The sequence below is a fragment of the Pantherophis guttatus genome, chromosome 1 (genome assembly GCF_059756535.1).
Source record: "Pantherophis guttatus breed Tessera chromosome 1, ASM5975653v1, whole genome shotgun sequence".
Taxonomy (NCBI): domain Eukaryota; kingdom Metazoa; phylum Chordata; class Lepidosauria; order Squamata; family Colubridae; genus Pantherophis; species Pantherophis guttatus.
Window position 1 is genome coordinate 251,044,335 of NC_142063.1, and position 23,509 is coordinate 251,067,843.

The following is a 23,509-nucleotide window of genomic DNA, read 5'->3' on the forward strand; positions in this document are numbered from 1 at the left end:
TGAGATCAGAAGGAAGAGCTATACTGCTTTTATATCCAATTGGCATTCTTTCTATCAAAACCTAAATATACACTACAATAGTGTGTAATGTTCCAATATTACTATAATATTATATTGGTGCTATCGCTACTCTCTGAATAAGTTCACATAAAGTAATTACTAGTAAAGACCACAGGCATTATCACTAGTTGCATTCATAGTATATCACAGGGGTGAAATTCAGCAGGTTCTGGAGAACCGGTAGCAGAAATTTTGAGTAGTTCGGAGATCCAGCAAATACCACCTCTGGCTGGCCCCAGAGTAGGCTGGGAATGGAGATTTTGCAATATCCTTCCCCCAGGAGTGGGGAGAGAATGGGGATTTTGCAGTATCTTTCCCCTAGGAGTGGGGAGAGAATGGGGATTTTGCAGTATCCTTCCCCTGGAGTGGGGAGGGAATGGAGACTTGGTTAGTATCCTTCCCCTGCCATGCCCACAAAACCGGTAGTAAAAAAATTTGAATTTCACCACTGGTATATCAGCTTTCAACTAGCTTAACTGTAGGATTAAACTGATTAAATTTAGTTCATATGATCAGTGCAAACATTAAACTTCATTGGTCTATAAATATTTATTATGAAGATCATAATGCGAAATAATTACAAGAGTATTATTTAACACAGATGAACTCACAAATAATTCAGAAAAGGTACAGATACCCTGTATATAGATGAAAGAATTAATACACAAGTTAATTCAGGTTTAAGATTTCTATTGTGCTTTCATTTACAAGATAACATAAATGCTAAATGTGTTACACAGTGCAAAATTTCTGAAGGCACTTTGTCAAATGCAATAGTGTGAACAAAGAATTCATCACTGAAATGTTGAGGCAGCAGTATTCTCAGGAGGGTGTGGGTATGTCTTCACATGTCTATGCATGCAGAGCTGCTTTACTTTTATCAGTGGTCCCCAAAGAGGTTTTGTCTGGAGATACACATGCATGGACCATCTTCCTGAGAACACAGCTGCTTCAACACAACAGAGGCACATTGCTTAGGGCAATGTGGAATTCAAATTACCCCCTTGACCTATTTGTGCAGTAGAAAAGCATTTGTAACAAATTCAGTACCTTCTGTTAGATGTTGGATAAATGTTTGTGTTTCCTTCCACCATACAATTTTCTTTTATAACAACTTAGAATTATAGGATCCACTATAGCAGGGGTTCTCAACCTTTTCTCGCTCGTGGCTCAATTCTGAGCTTCATTTCTCTCTCTCTCTCTCTCTCTCTCTCTCTCTCTCTCTCTCTCTCATACACACACACACACACACACACACACACACTTACCATTGTAAGATATTTATTGTAAACTGCAGTGATTTTCAATATCTATACTGCTGAAATTAGCACAGAGAATGAGATATATTGATTATGACAAATTGATTATATGCCTGGTTAGATGGCATCCTCAGAAACTTAACATTAGCATTTCAGACAGAAGATCATCCAGCTTCTACAGCTGGAAACAATTTTGAGCTAATGGTTCCTCTGGATTCTTGATTTAAAAAAAAAGCCTGTCAAATAGCTACAATGTATATTATTTAACTAACTGCTGTAGCATTTAGAGCAGTTTATATTGGTAGTCCATCACCATAAGAAAACTGCATGGCAGAACTAGATAGTTTTCCTGAAGCAACGAGGAAGAACAAAATCTATATATCATGAACATTTTCCAAATTCAAAAAGCCTGAGGGTAAAGTGGTATTCTTTCATCAGTCTTGTTTCTCTTTTATTCCCTCTTCTATGCACCCTGCTATAAATCTCACTGTTGAACAAAAATGGAAACAATGGGTTTTAAAAACAAGAGGATTTCTCCAAAATCCTAGATCTCTGCCATGGAGGCCTTTGAGGAAATGGAATCTCTGGAAATTTTAAAATTAATATCCTTTTAGTAAATGAATCAGAGAGGGAAAATGATATTGTCTTGTATCACCAAAGGAGAATATAAATGCGCTTAGAAATCTTTATTGCTGACTATGGTAGTGTTTAAGAATAATAATTTTAGAGTTAATAGAAGAGTACCTAGATTTGTTCAATTAAATAAATCCTAATTCTAAAGGGAAGATTATTAGTTATAATATATTGTTTCATTTAAAATGGAAGTGATCATGGAAAATATGGTCTTGCACCCTTTACTGTCGCGTTGATGCTTGTTAAATGAAACATTTATTTTTCTGGGAAATTGCTTCTAAAATCCAAAAAATACCTTGGGATGCAGAGCTATCATAGAAAATGTGTGGCTTTTTAATAGTGGTACTAACAGCTGTAGTAAAAGTATACCCATGCCTAATCTGATGCACTTTTCCCACTATTTCAATGCTGAATTTCCAAACACAATGGAATACTAAAATTCTTCACATTATTTAACAATGTTCACTACAGGAGTAAATCCGTGCTACATTTGCTGTGTTCTACTCTACCCAATTTAGAATTGAATATGGCTTTAATAGAAGTCTAATTGCACAAATGCCCCATTAGTTTGTTTTTCTTTGCCAATGATCCATATTCACTTGGTCATTCCACAGCACTAATCAGGATTATGCATGAATCATGTTCTTTATAAAATGCCTAATAGCAATGTATTAATAATGAAAATTACATACAGTATTAATGTAACAAGCAACATACCTTATACTTAATTAATGTTTTGGTGTAAACAGAAATCCCCCATTCCCCCACAATATAAATCACATTCGGCCCCTTTAAATGTAAGGATATATTTAATGTGGAATGCGAACATGCATAAAATAAACCATTTAACCAAAGAAACAATTTTATAAATTTATTATTCCCTTTTGAAAAATGAATAGGAACAAGGATAACTAAATTTTGTGAAGCTACATGAAATATTGATGTTTGCCCAGAAATATTCCCAGTGGTACTGTTATATCTGTGAAAAATGCCAATACCTTTAACTCTAATCTTTCTGTAACTTTGTACATCACATCCTAATAAATTTCTCAAGGCCAGTTTTGGGGAAGTATTCAGGTCAAGCAGATTAAACAAATAAGAGAGATTGACAAAAAATAGATAAGAAACATGCAGTCTTTCAAATTAATTTAACTGTGTTAATCGTGTTGATATTTTGAATACAGGTAATCCTTGATTTACCATGACTTTCATTTAGTGACCATTCAAAGTTACAACACTGAAAAAAGTGAGTTATGACTATTTTTCACACTTACAACCACTGAAGCATCTTGATGGTCATGTGATCAGAATTCAGATACTTGGCAACTTACTCATAGTTATGACGGTTGCAGTGTCCCATCATCATGTGATCACCTTTTGCAACCTTCTGACAGGCAAAGTCAATGGGGAAGTCAGATTCATTTAACAATCATGTTACTAACTTAACAACTGCAGGAATTCACTTAACACTGTCCTCATTTAGCAACAGAAATTTTGGGCTTAACTGTGGTTTTAAGTCGAGGATTACCTGTATTGACTTGGGTTAGAAATGCATATTTTAATGTTTAACTTAACACTTTAATTTTTAAGCCAAAAACAGAAATGTAAATGTATTTAGTGGCCAAAATTACAAAACTGTAATATCTTGCCATGCTATTGGAATGTTTGTTCTGATTTTAGAACAGTATGCTGAAAGTGCTATGGCTTTGAAATAGGCCAATTCCGATTTCCATTTCAAGATCAGATTATTTTTAAAAATTACTTAGAAGTTGGAACAATTGTTCCAAAGTTTCAGCCACAATCTTTTTTGTCCCACTGTAGTCATAGACATAAACATTAACATAATGAAATGCTATTTTATTTTTTCCCAACCTGCAACACAAACAGTTATTTGCACCACTAATTGCACAGTTACATGTATTGTAATATTTTTGAAAATTTTTACTGGAATTGAACATTCATATGACCCAATACCTTGCTTAAAATTGAAAGGCTGCCAGAATAAATCTTCTTGATATGTGTATGCTACTTTTAAATTATAAAGTCATTATCTCAAAGTGCAAGCCATGATTATAATCTTGTCAAAAATTACAGCCATGGAGATTGCAATTTTATACCTCCTGATCTCTAATCTCAACTTTCTTATTTCTGAGGAAACATCTATAGGATTGCACCAAACGGAAGAAAATACCAGCAAATCTATGATACTGTAGCTCAAGAGATATTTTGCATTACCAAAAAGTAGCATATTAAAGGAGTTGCCCATAAAATATTTGCTACAATAATTGAATATCAGAAGTCCAAGATTTATAATAGTTCATCCATAACTGAATCACATTACTTCATGCTTTATAAAAAGGCTATGTAATATGCAAATAGAAGCTGCAAGCTTCTTTTCAGTATATAGAATGACTGATATCTGATAGCAAATATAAATACAGACATAGTGAAAGCAGGTCACAGCTATTTATGAAAATATGTAATCTCTTTCTATAAATATTTTAATTATTTCATTTCAAAGGGTTAGATTTTAAAGCAACATTGCCCAGTATGCAAGCTGAAAAGTACAGGCATGCCCTTGCGTACAAACTGTAAGTGCAACTCACTTACATTGCTGATAGATTTATGCAAAGCTTCACCAAGATAGTGCCGCTATGAAGGAAAGATCACAAGAATAAAAGGAATAATTCAGAAATAACTAAGAAGATGGAATAAAAAAGGGGCAGTAAAAGACAGAACATTCATATTGATATGATAAAGGAAATATGTTCAGAAAAACTAATACAGAACAGTTTTGCTATGGTTTTATAAATCTTCTGAATACTTAATAAAATCTACTTAATAAAAATGTTTTGAATCTTTTTAAAAGATAAAAATTGCAAATGTCTAAATTATTTCAGAATTATATACAGTTTCTAAATGAAATTATTTTATCTTTTAGCCCAAATAGTGTTCTGCATAAAATTTAATAAATAAATTCCTGAAAAACTGGCAAATATATTTGTTACCATATCTGTTTAGAAATTTAGAAAAAAAAAGTTCAGCTACATTTTTCAATACTGAACATATACATTTTTTTACTTCTAAAATAATTTTGCATCATACCAATCCCAACTTAATTCATAAATTCTTTCTTTTTTCCTTCTTTAAATATGAACTTTATTATATCTACTCCACAGCAAAATTAATAAATTGAAATTTATTATATACTGCCATTTATTAACAAGCTAAAGATGTACTGTCAGCATGTATAAGTGGTACATCACCATATACATTAAATGCAGTATGGGTATGAGGACCATATTTGTTAAAATTGAATGATGGATAATTTCACTGTTGGATACATGATTCATTCCCAGTCATTTGTTCTTTCAATCAAATTAAGAACCTTAAAATGCTTACTGATCTATGATATACTTCCTAAATTATTAATTAATGTTTTATCAAAATCACAATTTACAAAAAGATCAGTTAACTATTAAAATTATGTACTAATCAAACTATTATTTGTAGCTGCTGAACCAATCTCAGGGGTAGTTAGCTAATAATAAAATTAACTCAGAAAATCTCAGCCACAAAAAAACATTCTAATCCAGAAAAACTATGAGATCTTTGCCAAATGGCAAAACCTGCTTCCTTTACTGAAAATGAAATCATTTATGACACCATAATTAAGAAGAAGAAACCATAACTCCTTGGTTAACTAGGCTGACATATTTCCAGATACATACTTTAAAGACCAAGTTCAAACTTTATTCAGTATGGCTGCTCATTTTATTGGACATTCTACAACGTTATTTTTTCTTAGTGAAGAAAGCATGAATTCTTGCTATTATGCAATGATCTAGCAATAGAATCTTACTTTTGTATTGATGGAAGAATTTCCACTGAATTCAATGGAACAATCCTAGGAATTATTGGGATTGTCCTAAAGGATTTCAGAATTAAAATTATATTTTGCTATTACTTAATTTCTAAAATGTGCAAGTTGAACATGAAATGTACATCCCATATCCTATTTAATCTTAGTGTATATGTGTATTTCTTGGGATTTTAATTTGTGTTCAGCTACCTACTGTTATTGTTTTCAGTATCTAGCTGTGATATGTAATGCTAGTAATGGATGAAGCTAACTTATTTCTTTCAAAAAAAGAAACACAAAAGGCTTCAATTTGAAATTCTTAAAACACACGACAGAATAAAAAAAGATAAATGCTTCCTCCAATGTCTGCTAGCAGAAGAAATGTGTGCATCAGCTAAAAATTATACAGGTAGTCCTCAATTTACAATAATTCATTTAGTGACTATTCGAAGTTCAGCATTGAAAAAAGTGACACAACCATTTTTCACATTTATGACTGTTGCAGCATACCTATGGTCACGTGGTCAAAATTTGGATGTTTGGCAACTGGCATTTATTTATGACAGTTGCAGTATCCCAGGGTCATGTGATCACCTTTTGTGACCTTTTGATAAGGAAAGTGAATGGGGATGCCAGATTCATTGACAACTATGTTATTAACTTAACAACTACAGTGATTCCCTTAACCACTGTGACAAGAAAAATCATAAAATAGGGCAAAACTGAGTTAATAACTGTCTTGCTTAGCAATGGAAATTTTGGGCTCAATTGTGGTTATAAGTCAAGGACTACCTGTAGTGGAATAAGCTTCAATAAATTCCTTGCTGTCCAAGTACTGTGATTTTTGCAACTCTGTAATTGAATATATGGATTTATTTGTCTACAACCTATTTACTATAGATTTTTTTATTAAAAAATTGGAATGTTTCCTGCCTGTTTTTTAAAAGTAACATTATACATTGGGCAAAACTGAATGATGTCATAACCTTTATAGGCAGCATTCTAGTATGCTGGTTGTATGGCACATTCCTATTTTTAATAATTTAAAAATATTGAGTCATATATACATACAGAGAAATCTACACATTTTTATATCAAATTTAACAACTATTCTTATCAAATTTTAAGAGGATTAATTTTGCAACAAAAAACTCATTTCAATAAATCGAAAAGTGAAATTAATTTATCAACTAATTATTCTGGTTACCTGATCCAAAAGATCTTCTACTTTTTTTTGCCAGCTATCTCTGGCGACATTTTTCTCTCTCTCCTTTAGTTGCAAGAGTTGTGTCATTGCTGACTTTTTATCTTCTTCATGCTGAAGTCTCAATTCCTCTCTAAGTTTTGTACATTCCTGCCTAAAAAAAAAGAGTCAAAGCTAAAATGTATTTTACTATTTAAAACATTGTAGAAACCTTGTTGACATGCACAGGCTTGGTCAAAACTTTATTGTTATTAAGCTATATGTTTGTTTGTTTGTTTAAATCAGTTTTTGACTCTTGGTGACTACCTGGACTAGTCCCTATAGTTTTTTTCACAAGATTTTCTAAAGTGGTTTGCCACTACCTTAAGAGATGGTTAAGAGAAGGGGAATGACCCAAAGTCATTCAGCAGGCTTCATGCCTAAAACAGGACTAGAACTCAGGGTCTCCTGGTATTTAGCCAAATGCCTTAACTACTGCACCGAATTGGCTCCTTTTTTATTAAGATACACATTTCTTTAAAAGAGAAAATAAATGGAAACAATACTTGCCGAAGATTTTCTGTCCATTTTATTTCTAGGTCATGAGCCATTCTATCAAGTTTTAATTTTTCCTCTTCCCTCATGGTTACAATCATTGCTTCATGGTGCTGTCTCTCTTGATTTAATTCCCCCTTAAAATAAAATAAAAAATCTATAACAATATTATGCTAAGAAGTAACATTAATGCATTTCAAAATGCAGAATTATTTTCTTTTACATGGAAATGTTTAATGTGGCTTCCCATTTCATACAAAGCAACTCTAGGCAGCATATAACAATTAAATAACACAGCATATAAATAAAATTATGATAAATGATAAAATATAATTGTTAAAATGAGACCATTATAGAAATAAATAAATATACAAATCCCAGAAAAATGAAGAATATCAATCATCTAGGAATGTCTCCAGTTCCCAAAGATCCCCAGGCCTGGTGCCATCCTAGATGGCACCCCATCCCAAATGCCAAAATTGCATAACCCTAGAACAACTAAGACCCCAAAACCATTCAGTCTTGCTGATGTTCAGTTGAAGTCTACCGTGCTCCATTCAGTACTTCACAAACTCTAGACACTAAGATATTCACCATCTCACTTAATTTGCCAAGGGTAGAGATGTATAGTTGGGTATAATCAGCGTGCTGATGATATTCCATCCCATTGTCATGGGTGAGTGAGCTCACCCATCGGCATCATGTAAATAATAGAATCCTGTCTATAACTATAAGAACAGTTTTGCAAAATATTAATATGTATATAAGACAGACCTTTACCCACAGCTTAACCACTATCTGACCTACGTATGAAAGATATAATATTTGCTAAATAAAGCCTAGCTTGACCAATATCTTAGCAAAACCAAAAACAGAACATGAAAGCAACTCTTTCATTTGCTCCTGCCAGCTGGTGCAATGGTATATTTATTATAAACCCTGAGGTTGCCAACAGCTGTATTAGCAAGCATTATTTAATAGAAATATCCAGTAATTTGTCTAACAACTTTTTAAACAAGCTGAAAATCATTGTCATATTCAAGAAATAAAATAAAATATATTACTCCGTATATGGCATGAAAGGGTCATATGACCACCTGAGCTTGCCTAATGGAGTGAATACATATGATAGAATTGTGAATTTACCTCAACATTATACAAGGAGTCTGTGGTTTCTCTCAGTTTTGCCTGTGTTAGTTCTAATTCCTTTTGCAATATTTCTTGGGCTTCCTGGAGGTTAGAAATGTGCCCTTCTGCAGTGCTAAGGCCCTGCTCACTTTTTTTTAAGACTTCCTGTAGATGCTCCACCTATAATACAGAAAGAAAATAATGATTGTTTATTAAAAAAAAGAAATCAGATTTGATGAATGTATATTCAGATCCTCAAAATGTATGCTTTCAGTCTTCATTTATATATCATTTTAATATACTGAACCAAAATTAATTAAAAAATTGTTCTTAAGGCACGTAAAAAAAAAGGGAGACAAAATATATCTCTAACATTCAGTTGTTTTCTTTATCCATTTAGAAAAACTAAATGCATACACATTATGTATATGTTATATGATGCTTGTAATAAATAACATATTTATTACCAGCATCATATGTTCTGATAGAAAATACTAGTGAAAAGTTATATCAAAATCTGAGGGAAGAAATAAGGGAGGGAATAATCCCCTCCAAAGGAAATCCAATAATAGTGCATAGCCAGAAAGTGTATAACGTTGACCACATTTGACAGCAGAAGTTCATCTGTAATCTATACACATGTGCATATATGTATATGACACTCAGAAATCAAATCAGTGGTTAATATTATCACTTGTGATATTGAATTCCATATGTAAAATAGTATTGAATGAGTAGCCTATTAGAATTGTTCTTTTAGCCAGAAAGAAGCAGAACATGCTTCAAGGGGAGCCCCATGCTCTCTACATGGGGCTCCCCTTGAAGAGCACTTGGAGGCTCCAACTGGTCCAGAATGCGGCCGCGCGGGTGATTATGGGAGTGACACGGCGCACGCATGTAACACCTTTCCTGCGCGAGCTGCACTGGCTCCTGGTGGTCTTCTGGGTACAATTCAAGGTGCTGGTTACCATCTTTAAAGCGCTCCATGGCTTAGGACCTGGGTACTTACAAGATCACCTTCTGCCACGGATAGCCTCCCACCAGCCAATACGCTCCCACAGAGAGGGACTCCTCAGGGTGCAGTTGGTCAAACAATGTTGACTGGCGACCCCCAGGGGGAGAGCCTTCTCTGTGGGGGCACCTGCCCTCTGGAATGAATTGCTCCCGGGGATACGTATGATCCCTGACCTACGTACCTTTCGCCCTGCCCTTAAGACTTTACTGTTTCAACAGGCTGGGCTGGCTTAAATAACGAATTTTAATAGGTGTTTTAGTTTTTAATATAAGGGCCAAATTATTTAATATGTTTTAAACTGTTTTTAAACTTTATGGATATATGTGTTTTATTGTGGCTGTGCACCGCCCTGAGTCCCTCGGGAGAAGGACGGTATAAAAATTTAAATAATAAATAAATAAATAAATAAACAGAATGAATCCAAGTCTAAAATACCAATTAAGAAAAAACATTAATAATTAAACATACTTGAATGCACACAGCATTTAGGTAATATGATTATGTTGATTCTTACCTCATGTTTGGAGGAAGTCAATTTGGTTGTCAGTTCTTCCCTTAGGCTCTCCAACTGCTGTCGAAGCTGATTCTTTTCATCTTCAAAACGTTGTTTCTCTTTCTCAAATTGCTGCTCTAGCTCCTTAAAAAACAAAACAAGCCAGAAAAATGTTAAGTCTTCTACTGTTTATTGATTGTATTCTTCAAAAATATTACTTAATAATTTATATTCTGTTTTCCTGCTCAGCCTCCCATATAATCCAGAAATGGGTTTCAGAGGGCAAATGGATCTAAGGCAGTCCTCTCTAGATAACTTTAAAGTCTAGATAGATTTTTATTGGGATAGATAATTCATCAGTCAAGTCCACATTATATCTCTGCTGCATGAAGTGCTTCTAGTTTCTTTCTGGGTGCAATTCAAAGTATTGGTTATCACCTTTAAGACTCTGAATGGCACAAAACCAGGCTATTTGCAGGACTATCTCTCTCCCTGGCGGTGCCTGCCTTTTCTACCAAAAAGGGTAGGTGAGCTTCATATCTCTTCCCCCAAGTGTTGTCATTTGGTGGACTAGAAAGCATAACATCCAACTGGTCCAGAATGCGGCCGCGCGGGTGGTTATGGGCGCAACTCGTTGTGCCCATGTGACACCCCTCCTGCGCGAGCTGCACTGGCTCCCAGTGGTCCTCCGGGTGCGATTCAAGGTGCTGGTTACCACCTTTAAAACGCTCCATGGCATAGGACCCGGGTACCTTCAAGACCGACTTCTGCCACCAATAGCCTCCCACCGGCCAGTTCGCTCCTACAGAGAGGGTCTCCTCAGGGTGTCATCGGCCAAGTTATGTTGGCTGGCGACACCCAGGGGGAGGGCCTTCTCTGTGGGAGCCCCAGCCCTGTGGAATGAACTGCCCCCGGAAATACGTACGATCCCCGACCTCCGGGTATTTCGCTGTGCACTGAAGACCCTGTTGTTCCGCCAGGCCGGGCTATCGACATGATAATTTTAAATTGGGGTATTTTAAATTTCTGGGGTTTTAAATGGAGCCAAATTTATTTAATAATTTTAAATTTTAAATTGATGTTTGTCTTGTGTTTTTAAATAGGCTGTACACCGCCCTGAGTCCTTCGGGAGAAGGGCGGTATAGAAATAAAATTATTATTATTATTATTATTATTATTATTATTATTATTATTATTATTATTATTATTATTATTATTATTATTATCATCTATGTACAAGCTCCTGCCATGTGGAACATTCCTGCCCAATGAACTCTAACAGATCCCTATACTTCTCTTCTTCTAGAAAGCCTTGAAAAGCTGACTCTTCCCTCAAGGGTGATGGTGGAGCCTGGTCAATCTAAATATTGCTATATAGATAGTCTTTCTTTCTTTCTTGGCCAAGTGTGATTGGACACACAAGGAATTTGTCTTTGGTGCTTATGCTCTCAGTGTACATAAAAAGAAAAGATACATTCGTCAAGAATCCTTGATTTATGTCCTTGATTTATGATAACAATTGGGACTGAAATTTCTTAATAAGTCATTGCAGTCATAAGTCAAGTCAGACCCAATTTCATGACAATTTTTATGGCAGTTGTTAAGCAAAACCAGTTTTCTTTTGTTGGAAATTGGCAAAAAAAGATCACAAATCATGATAACGTGACCACAGGACACAACCGGTTGTGAGCTGGTTGCCAAGCATCCCAACTGAAATCATGTGACCACGGAAGATATGAGAGTCATTAGCACATGTACGGGTCATAAGTCATCTTTTTCTGAGGCCACCATAACTTTGAACCATTATTAAGTGAATAAGGTCATCAGTCAAGGGCTACTTGCATGGAAAAGGGCTTGTTTATGGGCTACCAGGAATTTTGGTGCTGCTTTCATTGTCCCTTTATGCTTTCATTGCTCTTTCTATGAGTTGTCAAGGGTTATGGTACACAAGAAGGGTGGCCAAATAAATCATTTAAATAATTAAATAAAATCAAGTTTTATCAAAAATATGGGCAACTACTGCCATGTTCATTCAGTTCAGCAATTTCACATTTGGCACATTAGACCTAATTCTACACGTAGATGAGTTGGCAATTAGGGCAACTACTGCAGCTTAATAAAAGAAACTGCCAAATTCCATGTTTTACTTTATAGTGTTTCAATGTGATGTAGTATGTAGGTAGATCTAGTAGATAGCTTATTCCAAAAAGTTTTTGACAAAATCCCTCACCAAAGTTTCTTCTGTAACCTTAATTGTGAGTTAAGCGTTAAATTAATGAATTACCTATTTTCTCTTTGGATAACAAACATGAAACAGAGCAGGAATAAATGGCAGTTAATATGTTTAGAAGTAGGATCATTCTCATGGTGATGAATTTTTTTGATGCCTTGTTTTCTTTATGTAACTAAAATTGGGACAACTGCTGCAGCAATTTTACAGAAGTATAGAAGACAGAAAAGGAAATATTTCATAAATAAAAGCAGTTTATCTCTGCCAAAGGAAATAAGTGTCCTTCCTAAAGAAAGGAAGCAAATAAGTTATATAAAAGGAAATTCAGAATAACCATCAGTAACTTCGAGGATTTGACCTGATTTCTTCTAGATTATTCTACAATAGGAGTACTATATTAGGATTAGTCATAAGGGAAGTAAACGTAGGATATACATTAATGGGGATTTTAGTCTGTATGACATTTTTTCTGTTGAAAGAAATAATCTAGCTAGAGAGAGAAGATGGATGCAAGAGATAGGACCTTTCGATAGTAATTCCCGAGCTCTAGAATTTCTTGTGTATGAAGCTAAACTCTCAATCCAATCCATTTTAATCATAAAAGCTGATTTATTTTAGATTGATTTCTTTTAATGTTAACTTTTAAATTGTTTGACGTATTTTAATTTTTTCAGTGCTACATTTCAGTGCTACATTTTTATTGTATCTGATTAATATATCTAAATAATATATTGTTGAATAAATATAATAAACTGTAATTTAGCCTATTTTATTGTTTTACTTTTAAATTTGATGTGCAGACCGAATGACAAAATTTATGACCAAGAATCTAATTAATTACTACCAATCTGAAGTCCTTCTAGAATTCATAAACAATCCCAATCCATAGTCATACATGAAACTCCAGTCATCCATAATCATCCATTTATAGGAGAGGTGGAAAATATTGTACAAATTTAATTAATCTTTTTAAATGTCAGCAATAGAAAAAAAGAGTTGCTTGGTTTATTGTTAATATATGATATTAACAGTCTATTCAGTCTATTCCTTCTGACTAAAATAATCTGTGACGCTGGAAATTTTCTTGCTGCAAAACATGTGGAACAATTTAAAATCTGCTATTACAATTAAAAACAACTCAACATATGTTGTTATAGTAAAACAGGAACAATCATAAGAGTTTATATTTATCTTACCATTTGCAGTTTCTTTTTTTCCTTGTTAGCATTGTTATGTGCTGCTTCAAGAGCAGTATTATGTTTCCATGCCAACTCTTCCAAAGCCTTGGAATGAGCTTCTTTTATCTGCGTAGTTTCTCCTTCTAGTTTGACTTGCAATTTCATTAACTCCTTTTCATAGTATTCTCGCTGTGTTTCCCTTGCTTCATTTACTCTCTTTAATTTAAACAATACAACTTAGAATCAAAATCAGATAAATGTATTTTGAAAATTATATAGTCTTGAGTTCATTACACTTAAGTTATCATTGTGGTTTGTCCTACGCGTGCAATATCTAAGCTATATCATAGTTTAGGTATTAATGATGTGGGAATGATAAGGCAATCAAGCCTTCAGATTCTCTCCTTCAGCTGACCTGAACATAGAAGTTCACTTAATATAGCAGATCTAGATATGAATCTTTATTACACATTCAAGCAGCTAAATGCCCTCAGCTTAAATGAGGATGCAGGCCTTTCATATTCTCTAGTATAAATTCGGCACTTTTTCCCTGCCTTTTCCACATATCAATGAAACCTTATTTCTCACACTTAGTGGAAGGTGGTGCTTGTTGGCATATCTAGAATTCTTGTCCTCATTAACTGTAACTCCAAAAATATTTCTAACAGCTTGTAGGTTAATCTGTTATGCAATAACTGTTGTATGTTATACCAGATATTGAAATTAAGAAACTGCTAATGAACACCTTGTACAACTAATGCTTATAATAATGAAATATCTTTAATTGTATAATAAGTTGTACAAGCAGACTTCAAGATACTACCATAGTTCTTATGTACCAAGATGAAAATTGTGTCCTTTCAAGTTATGCAGCTTTTATGCACGTGACACTTTTGAATATTAAGGGTTTTTTTAAAAAAAAAAACCATGGAGGCCATTCAAAAAGAGAACAAATAATTTACATATTTACATAATTTCAGTTTTCATTTGAAACCCACCCATGAATATTTTACCTTCTCCAGCATAAGAAGTTGCTGTCTTTGTCTTTCATCCAAACTTTGTGTTTTACTGTGTAACACATTTCTTTCCTCTTCCAACTGAGACAATTTCTCCTTTAATCTAGATTTTTCTGATTCCAAATCAGATATTGTAACTTCCTGGGTCATTTGAGTAGCTTGAAGCATTCCAACATGACCTGTAAAAATGAAGTATTAAATTTTTCTGGAATATTAATGTTTGTACTTGAATGAACGTTTGTACTTGAATGGCTTCTTGTACTGGCCTGGTTCATATAATGTATCAAGCTATAATATAGCTGATTTTGACTTACCGGGTTGTAAGAGTATAGGCACTGAAATTTGTAAACACAGATGATAACTCCAGGTATTGTATGAATCCAGGCATTATTTTATTCAGAGAACAATGATTATATAGATTTTGGCTTAATCCTATTCATTTTGGGACAAATTTGAAAACAGGAGATATTCTGGAGTGCCCCAATATCAGGCAATGTTAGACTTGGTTCATTGATCAGAAGTACAGCAGAAGCAAGCTGAAATCTGAAGTAAGGTGACTGCTCTTTTCTGTACATATTTTCATGATTTAACTCCTGATCTCCTATTGTGATGTTACTTGTTTCATAATAAGAGAATTAGTGAATAAAGCTTCTCATAAAAACAGATGCTTTTAAAAAGAATTAATTCTAGTTACAATACCATCTTATCTGAACCAAAATTGCTATCAGATAAGTGTAGAAAGAAAAATATTTCAGGAATTCACCTGCCCCCCCCCCCCACCTCCAGGAAGTATTTCTATGATGTTATCACATAAACCTTCCATGATTTAAAGTTGTGAAAATTATACAATATTTTTCTATATACGTTTTCTATATACACTATATATATATTTTGCTATTGCTCGCTAAACCAAATTGTCTTAGCTGTATAGGAGACTGAAATGCTTATCTTTATAACATACTGCTCATTTATTAGGTTTCCCATACAATGCAAACCAAATTCTGCTAAAAAAAATCCCGAAGGTGCTATCAAAGAGACATACGTTTCTGGTTTGTTATATACCACACTTTTAGAAAAATGTCTATGTGTATAATATAATTAGAAACAAATTAAGGCACCAAGAATTTTAGTTTCATTTTTAGAAAAATGTGTCAAAATGACTCTTAAATTCTTTCACTGTTCCTAGGAAATAGTGGTGAGATACTGAAAGACAGATCTATGGACATTTTGCAGACATTATGCATCATCTGAATTCCCCTTGTTTCTTCAATTGGGGTGGAATACAATGTCTATTTCTAATGTCTTCAACTGTCAAAACAAATAAAATAGAGAAACTGCCAATTTAACATATTAAAGATAAAAAGTAAAGGATCCTTTACTTAGTCACTTAAGACAAAGGTTGAAAACCTGTGGTCCTTCACATATTAATAATACCCACAATCTGCCAGATCTAGTTTTGTTAGCTGGAATAGTTGAGAGCAGTATCCAACATCAACAAGTATTAGCTGAGTGATGCACAGAGGTAATAAAGAACAAAACACTACTGTGTTTGACTACAGCAAAATTTACAATGAACATTATAGTCTTTCACATAAAAAGTCAGATGTGGGATAATAGTTAATTAGAATGAAATATGGTATATCATTTCATGTACAAAACAACAGGTATCCGAAATCCAACCAGTTTAAAAAACAGAACTAGGCCATTGTAATAGTCAGATGATAGATACTGAGACATAATTATTTTAGCTGGGATATTTTGTTCAAATGGACTCTTTAAATATTCATTTTTGCATGTTATATACAAATTAACTACATTCTGAATTCTGAGTTCTTAATAATACATTTTATAAGTATCTTGTAAAATTCAAACCGTAACGTATTTCCAGAAAAACATGAAAAATAATTCCATGTGCTTAAATTCATGAGATTTAACTTCCCCAAATTTAATGCTTCCCCAAATTTAATGCTTTAATGCTTTCACAAATTAGTGTTTTTCCAGTTATATTGGAATTATAGATTAATATTACCAACATTTCTGTAAGGAGGATATTGGCTAAGGCTTAGGTCGTAAAGACTGCAATCATCTGCATATTTGCTAGTTGTAAGCCTCACTGAATAACAAACCCTACAGATTGTGCGGGATCTGATATTTTGCCTAAACAATGGAAAGAGACTAAAAAAAAATAAAATCATTGTTTAATAAAAATAAAAAATGAAGATACTTTTGTATGAAAAAGTTAACATTTGTCTTATACATCAAATATTACCCAGGAACAAATATTCTAAGTATAACTTAAAATGGATTATACAAAGTAATAGAAACATACACACATACTAGCTTTTAGCACTAGGTCTGTGGCTTGTTGTTGTAAGCGTTCTCTTGTAGCTGCTAACTCAATTTCAACCTCTTTGTGTTTGCTTAACAATGACATTTCCTCCTCTTTGACATCATCTAGTTGTTTTTGAAGAGCCTAAGAAAACAGATAAAATTATTAAAAATTGTATTGTAAATCTCTTATAATTGAGATTATGTGAATGAAATTTACCAGTGCAGGTCAAAGTTGAACATAGAGGGATATTACCAATATATAAAACAAAGGTTCTCTAACTTTCTTACTTATGTATATTTGTATTCATTTTGTCAGTTCTGAAATTTCCATAAGTGCTAGAATAGAATAGAATAATAGAATTGGAAGGGACCTTGGAGGTATTCCTTCTTTTCATAAGACTAGGCATATCTAGTTCCAGCAACCATTCTTTATATGTTTTATCCTCAAATCCCCTAATCATCTTTGTTGCTCTTCTCTGCATTCTTTCTAAAGTCTCGCTGTATGACTTTTGCATAGAAGTCTGACATATTCTCTTTTGATAACAAAGATATTCTGGTAAATCGCCTCCAGCAGCCCCTCAAGTTTAAGTGAAATTATATGATTTCTTTGAAAATTCCAATTAAATGAATTAATTAATGTTAATCTTCCTCACTAATTAGCACTCCAGTCCTACCACATCGACTGAGTGAAAAGAACTGAGCATGCGCAGAGGGAGGAGACGGAACCAGGCTGCAGAGGGAGAAAAAGTTTGATGAGCACTCAGTAAAATCCAATCAAAGTGAAGATGACCCATAAGTAAAGAATGTCGGAGCAACGATGCATGAAAATGTGCATGACTTACATTATACACAATAGTACCTGTGATTAATTAGTGAAAAAGGTGTGCATATGTACTATATAGTGAATTGGACCCAAGAACTATGATTAAAAGTAAAACATTTAATAGCACTATTTTACATCAAATTGGAAAATATATGAAATGTTATGTCAATTCTAAAGCAGTTGCTATGTTTCACATTAGAGATTGTGCAAGATTTTATTTAAATGCTTATTCAAATAGAAAAAAAACCCGTGTATTTATTTCATTTTTCTAATATTGCCTTTAGAGGAATATTTTCTTCAAATCTTGGCTGTATTTTAGTCATAAAAAACCCTACAAAGGCCATTTAAAAAAATACATTGTGTGGAATCTGATAAATGTCCCTCCAATTGCAAACTAATTTCATATGCCAGGTGGCGCAGTGATTAGAGTGCAGTACTGCAGCTACTTCAGTGACTGCTAGTTCAGCAGATCAGCGGATCAAATCTCACCGGCTCAAGGTTGACTCAACCTTCCATCCTTCCGAGGTGGATAAAATGAGGACCCAGATTGTTGTGGGCAATATGCTATTTAGTATACTGTCTTTGGTGTAAGCCGCCCAGAGTCCTCGGAGAGTGGGCGGCACAGAAATATGAATAATAAAATAAATAAATAAATAAATAAAAAGAAGGAAAAAGTTTTTCAATGATTTTCCACCTTCTTGTGTAGCCCTATTGTAATCCCAGATGCAAAATAATCTCATCCAAAGCAAAACAGATAGATACAAAGGAAGGATAAATTGCTGAAAATACAGCAATTTTATTCTTCTACAGACAAAATAAAAAGCTGGATTACACTTTGTAATTGTAATATTATAAAATATTACTATTTTATAATAATATTATAAAAGAAATACACTGAAAGAGTAAATTATGAAGAGATTAGATAATATCAAAATTCCAAAAGCTATTGAATAAATCAAATAGGTTCATTAAAAGAGAATTCCTTAAAACAGGACCCAGGTCCAACGGGGCCTGGCGACCACGGGGTCCTGGCCCAATGGCAGGGTCCGCAGGGTCCAGATGGCCAGCAGCCTATTGGCCTTATCCAATGCCTATGAAACCCCCTCCCTTGAAGGCTATTTTTAATGAGGACCCAGACCGCCTGGCTCTGTCTTTAAGCCAGGTGATCAGCCACATGGATCGCTACAGCTGTCTGTACCCATCACCGTGGACAATGGTTGTTGCGGTGACAGTGTATTGGAGGGGGAGGCAGCTGAGTGGGTGGCATCTCTGCCTAATGAGCATGCTAGTGAGCTGGCAGACACTGGCCTTTTTCTGGAGGCGCTACGGGCCCGATTCGAAGACCTGTTTGCATACTATTACATGCAGTCATTCTGCATTGTTGGTGGAGACAGCAGCCAGTGTGGTCTTTGGCTCTGTCTTCTACACCTTTTCCTATTGCTGTAAATCGTGTTTCTTTGCTGGCTTTTGGACAAACAAAGATCCCCACTACTCACAGAAGACAGTAAAAGGGGCAGAGACAACTCACAACATCGAAATGGACCAGTCCAGAGTCAGCCAAGTTACGAGGGAGGGAGAAAAACCGTAGTCAAGCAGTCCAAAGCCCAAATAACCAGCACACCAGAGCGCAATCGAAGTAAAGCAATCCAAAGTCAAAAGCCAGCAAAGAAACACAATTTACAGCAATAGGAAAAAGTGTAGAAGACAGAGCCAAAGAACACACTGGCTGCTGTCTCCACACAACGAGAAGGAGCGTCTCAGGTAGGACCAACACCCCTTTTCACTTTTTCAACATTAACATCTATTATTTTCATGAAAATTTTCCACAATTCAAGCCTATTCACTGCATCATATGCTTTCTCTAAATCAACAAATGTACATAAACTTTCTCATATTCATGCATTTCTTAGTATCTTTCTAAAGAGCAAAAATCTAGCCTACACACATTGCCTACACATTACATTACTCTACATATCCTACACAGTGTATTTCACAGCTTTCAATCATAATTCTTCCAGGTATCGTTCCAGGCAGCCTTAATAAAATAACCCCATTATGGTTTTTCATTTATTCTTGATGTTTTCCTTTGTAATAGTCAACTATAAACAACCTTCTTCCAATTGTCAGGTATAGATGCAAACTTTACACCTTTAGTAAAGTCACAAGCATTCCATAAACACAACAGTTCCATATTGTAACTTTTATCTAATTCAGTATTTAATGTTTTTATTTGGTAAGCATTTTTAATCAAGTGACATTTATAGCATTGTATTTCAGTTCCATTCTTCAATGTGCTATTATTATTTCCATAAAAATATTTATTCCAAGAAAAATTGGAAAAAGGTATGGACAATAAAACCTTAATTTTAAACAAATAAAAATATTTTGATCTGTGCACATGTATGTGTGTATATACATACACCAACATTTCAATTTCCATCAGAGAAGATGCCCAATTAAAACGACTTGCGCACATAAGGAAAAAGGTGGAATGTATAGTACATGCAATAAACAACAATAATTACATAAAAGTTTCAGATGTAATGAGGGAAAATTTACTCCTTTACTTAGATTAGAGAAACAAGACTTTCCCTACTTGCTTTCTTCTACTGCGGCCTCTTAAGCCACTCCTTTAGCTCAGTAGATGTTATAAAACAGAACAGAATGTTTAGTGGCTCCTGCAGGGAAGGGAAAGCATATTAGAACCAAAATTGCTTCCACAATGAGCTCTAAAAATCTAAACCATTAATTTTAACAGAACACTAACTATTTCAGTTGCCTTTGGTCTTCACTATTAGAAGAAAAGCTACTGCAGTTTCATATACAAAAGCAAACTTTGTCACAGCTCTAAATAAAATGGGAAGAAATTACTTGGTCTGTCAATCTATTGCAGGTAAATAATCTGATTTTACACTCAGCTGAACAACATGAAACTTCGTCAACATCAATCTAACAACTGTATTTATTTTTTGTTAAAGAAACAGCATAACAATAATTATCTCACCTGTGCACTGTTTTCTGAGGTACTTAGAGCCACTTGAAGCTTCTGGCATTTTTCTCGAAGAGCCCCTGCTTCGTCCTGAGCCATTTGCAACTCAGTTTTAAGCTTCCCCAGATTTTTTCGTATAACTGATTCTTGACTCTGAAATTCCTTTCTTAGCTCTACTTCCTTTTCTTTGCAGGCTTTCAGGCTTTCAGCTGTAAACAATTGTGATCTTTTCATAGTATCAAGTTCATGTTCATAGAAAGATTGAGCTTTGCTGAGTTTACCTTCATAGTCCTCAATAAGCTTTTTTCTTTCTATTCTTACCTCTTCTAGTTTAACATTCAACTGTTCCACATCCTGCCTATGCAATTCTTCCATTTTTTCCTGACCTTTGCTTAAACTAACATTTTGATTTTGATGTGTCTTCATAAGGTCTTGGATCTCTAGTCTATGTGCAGCTTTCAGCTCTTCAAGAGCTGAACGTTTATCCTTCTCAAACTGTAACTGCAGTTGTATAAAACTTCGTAATCTTTCCTCAAATTTCTTTCTAATTTCTTCCACTTCACGTGACATAGTTACAACACGTTGGACATGCTGAGCTTCTGCACAGAGTTGCATATCCTCAACTCTATCCTTATAAGCTTCAAATTCTGTTAAGGCTTGATGCTTCATCTTTTTGTGATCTTCTAAAGACTCTTCTAAAACCTGGATTTTTCTTTTTAGATCCATTTCTTCAGAAACTTTACTCTTATATTGCAAAATCTTTTCTCTGGTTTCTGCAAGAATTTGTTGAATTTCTTCTTCGTGAGCATCCTTGAGAGCTTGCATAGCAGCTTCATGTTCATCATTTTTTGTGTTCAAAGCATATATTACCTGCATATATGAATATATAAAAAGATATTTTCTTATAAATTATTTCAAAATAATACAATATGAGAAACTGGTGCAGTTCAGAATAACACAAAAATATATTAATACACAAAATTAATGGCTATTTTCTAATTAAAATATAATGGGGAGCAAAATTAACTACGTTAAAATGCAATATATTAAATATGTTATATCATTTCCTAAGTCTGTGTACTACAGCTGCTAAATCACACATAAATTGTGGAAGCGCATTTAAGCCTATGTGTGTACTTGAACCAGAAAGCAAATAAACAAAAAAACATTCTCCATAGATCAGATCTGGGACAGACTGGCCAGAAGTCAAGACTGAGACTTCTCTATGATGCAAATCCTATGAACCATCTAAGCAGAAAACTGACAATTGAATTATAATTCAATTATAATAAATTATATATTTATCTTTTTATCTGATTTGCAAATGATTCTGAAGGGCCTAAAACTAAAAACCAATATATAGCAAAAAGCATATAAAAGATACAACAGACTGGAAGAGCAGAGTATCCAAAATCAAATCAAAATAAAACAAACAGGCAAAGCAACAAAAGGGGACTCTACAATCACCTTGTCTTCAACATCTGGGAGAACAAGGTTTTGAATAGTTTCCCTGAACAACATAAGTGTATGTGTGTGTGTGGGGGGGGGGGTGAACCACACAGATCTCTGGGGGAGGGGGGCTGTCATTCTATAGGGCAGGAACTTAACTATGTTGGTGCACATTCAGAATTCCACAAAATGACAGTTTGTGTCATTTAATTGACAGGACACGAAGCGCATCTACCTTGCTAGACTGTACTACTGGGCAGAGACGACAGGAACTGTTTCTCATATAGCCAGGCCCTATACCTTGAAGGGCTTCAAAGATGATAACCACTATCTTGAATTGCACCCAAAAGCCGAAAAATGTAGCCACTGAATCTTGTAAGGATTGATCACAAGTCTGTTCCTGCATTTCTCCTCTGACAATAATCATACCAACCTAAAATATTGGGTTTCTCAGTATTTAGAGGCATCAATTACCATGTTTATTACAACTCATAAGGCATCCGATAATTTAATACTATAACAGATGATATAAGTTAACCTACAGAATACTACAGCAACTTACCTAGTGTACTTCCTGCAGGCCCAAGAGGGCCACTTGCACTTTATTTACATCTCAAACAGCACTGCCCCATGCCTCAAGGCTATGTAAAATTGGTAAATCCATTGCAAGGACTGGTGTTTATTAGCCCTGTTAGTCTCTTATTAGTAATGTTTCTAGTTCTTCATCACATTTTTTAAAATTCTGATTTATATGCCGCCTTTCTCTGGAGACTCAGGGCGGCTTACAATGCATTAAGCAATAGCCTTCATACTTTTTGTATATTTTATACAAAGTCAGCTTATTGCCCCCACAAACCGGATCCTCATTTTACCTACCTTAGAAAGGATGGAAGACTGAGTCAACCTTGAGCCTGGTGAGATTTGAACTCGCAGTAATTGCAGGCAGCTGGAAGCTAAATACTACCTTTAACAGTAGCATTAGTCTGCTGCGCCACTCAGGCTCTTATTTGAATTCATATTAAGAAAATTATGAGCGACAGCGTGAATGAGAGAGTGATTTAAATGGAAAGTAGTGGAGTAAAGGGGTAAGTGCCCAAATACTCATATCTGACATAGTGGTTTATATTTTTTTAAATCAGAAAAATGAATCATATTGTAGATATTCATCAAAATATTCACTCATGAAAATATGTAATGAAAACCTGTTTTAACAAACTGGTAGTCCTCACTTAATAACCCGAATTGGGCCTGGTAAATCCACTAAACAAAGTGGTTGCTGGTTAACCACATGACTATGATTGTGCT

The 23,509-nt window shown here is 34.4% G+C and overlaps 1 protein-coding gene across 5 annotated transcripts in view; it reads right to left on the reverse strand.

Annotated features, from left to right (window-relative positions):
* The window catches only part of FAM184A (family with sequence similarity 184 member A), a 54,717-nt gene that overhangs the window by 20,586 nt on the left and 10,622 nt on the right, over positions 1–23,509 (reverse strand). For all 5 annotated transcript variants that reach the window (XR_009622705.2, XR_015731408.1, XM_060692193.2 and 2 more), the window contains exons 3-10: positions 20,771–21,625; positions 16,950–17,085; positions 14,610–14,791; positions 13,615–13,812; positions 10,210–10,332; positions 8,699–8,860; positions 7,564–7,689; positions 7,022–7,168 (exon numbers count right to left, since the gene is read on the reverse strand). Coding sequence is in view for 3 of the 5 variants with exons in the window: in XM_060692193.2 (XP_060548176.2) it covers positions 7,022–7,168; positions 7,564–7,689; positions 8,699–8,860; positions 10,210–10,332; positions 13,615–13,812; positions 14,610–14,791; positions 16,950–17,085; positions 20,771–21,625 (1,929 nt within the window). In the remaining 2 variants the exon portion in view is untranslated. The remainder of the gene's footprint in view (positions 1–7,021; positions 7,169–7,563; positions 7,690–8,698; positions 8,861–10,209; positions 10,333–13,614; positions 13,813–14,609; positions 14,792–16,949; positions 17,086–20,770; positions 21,626–23,509) is intronic.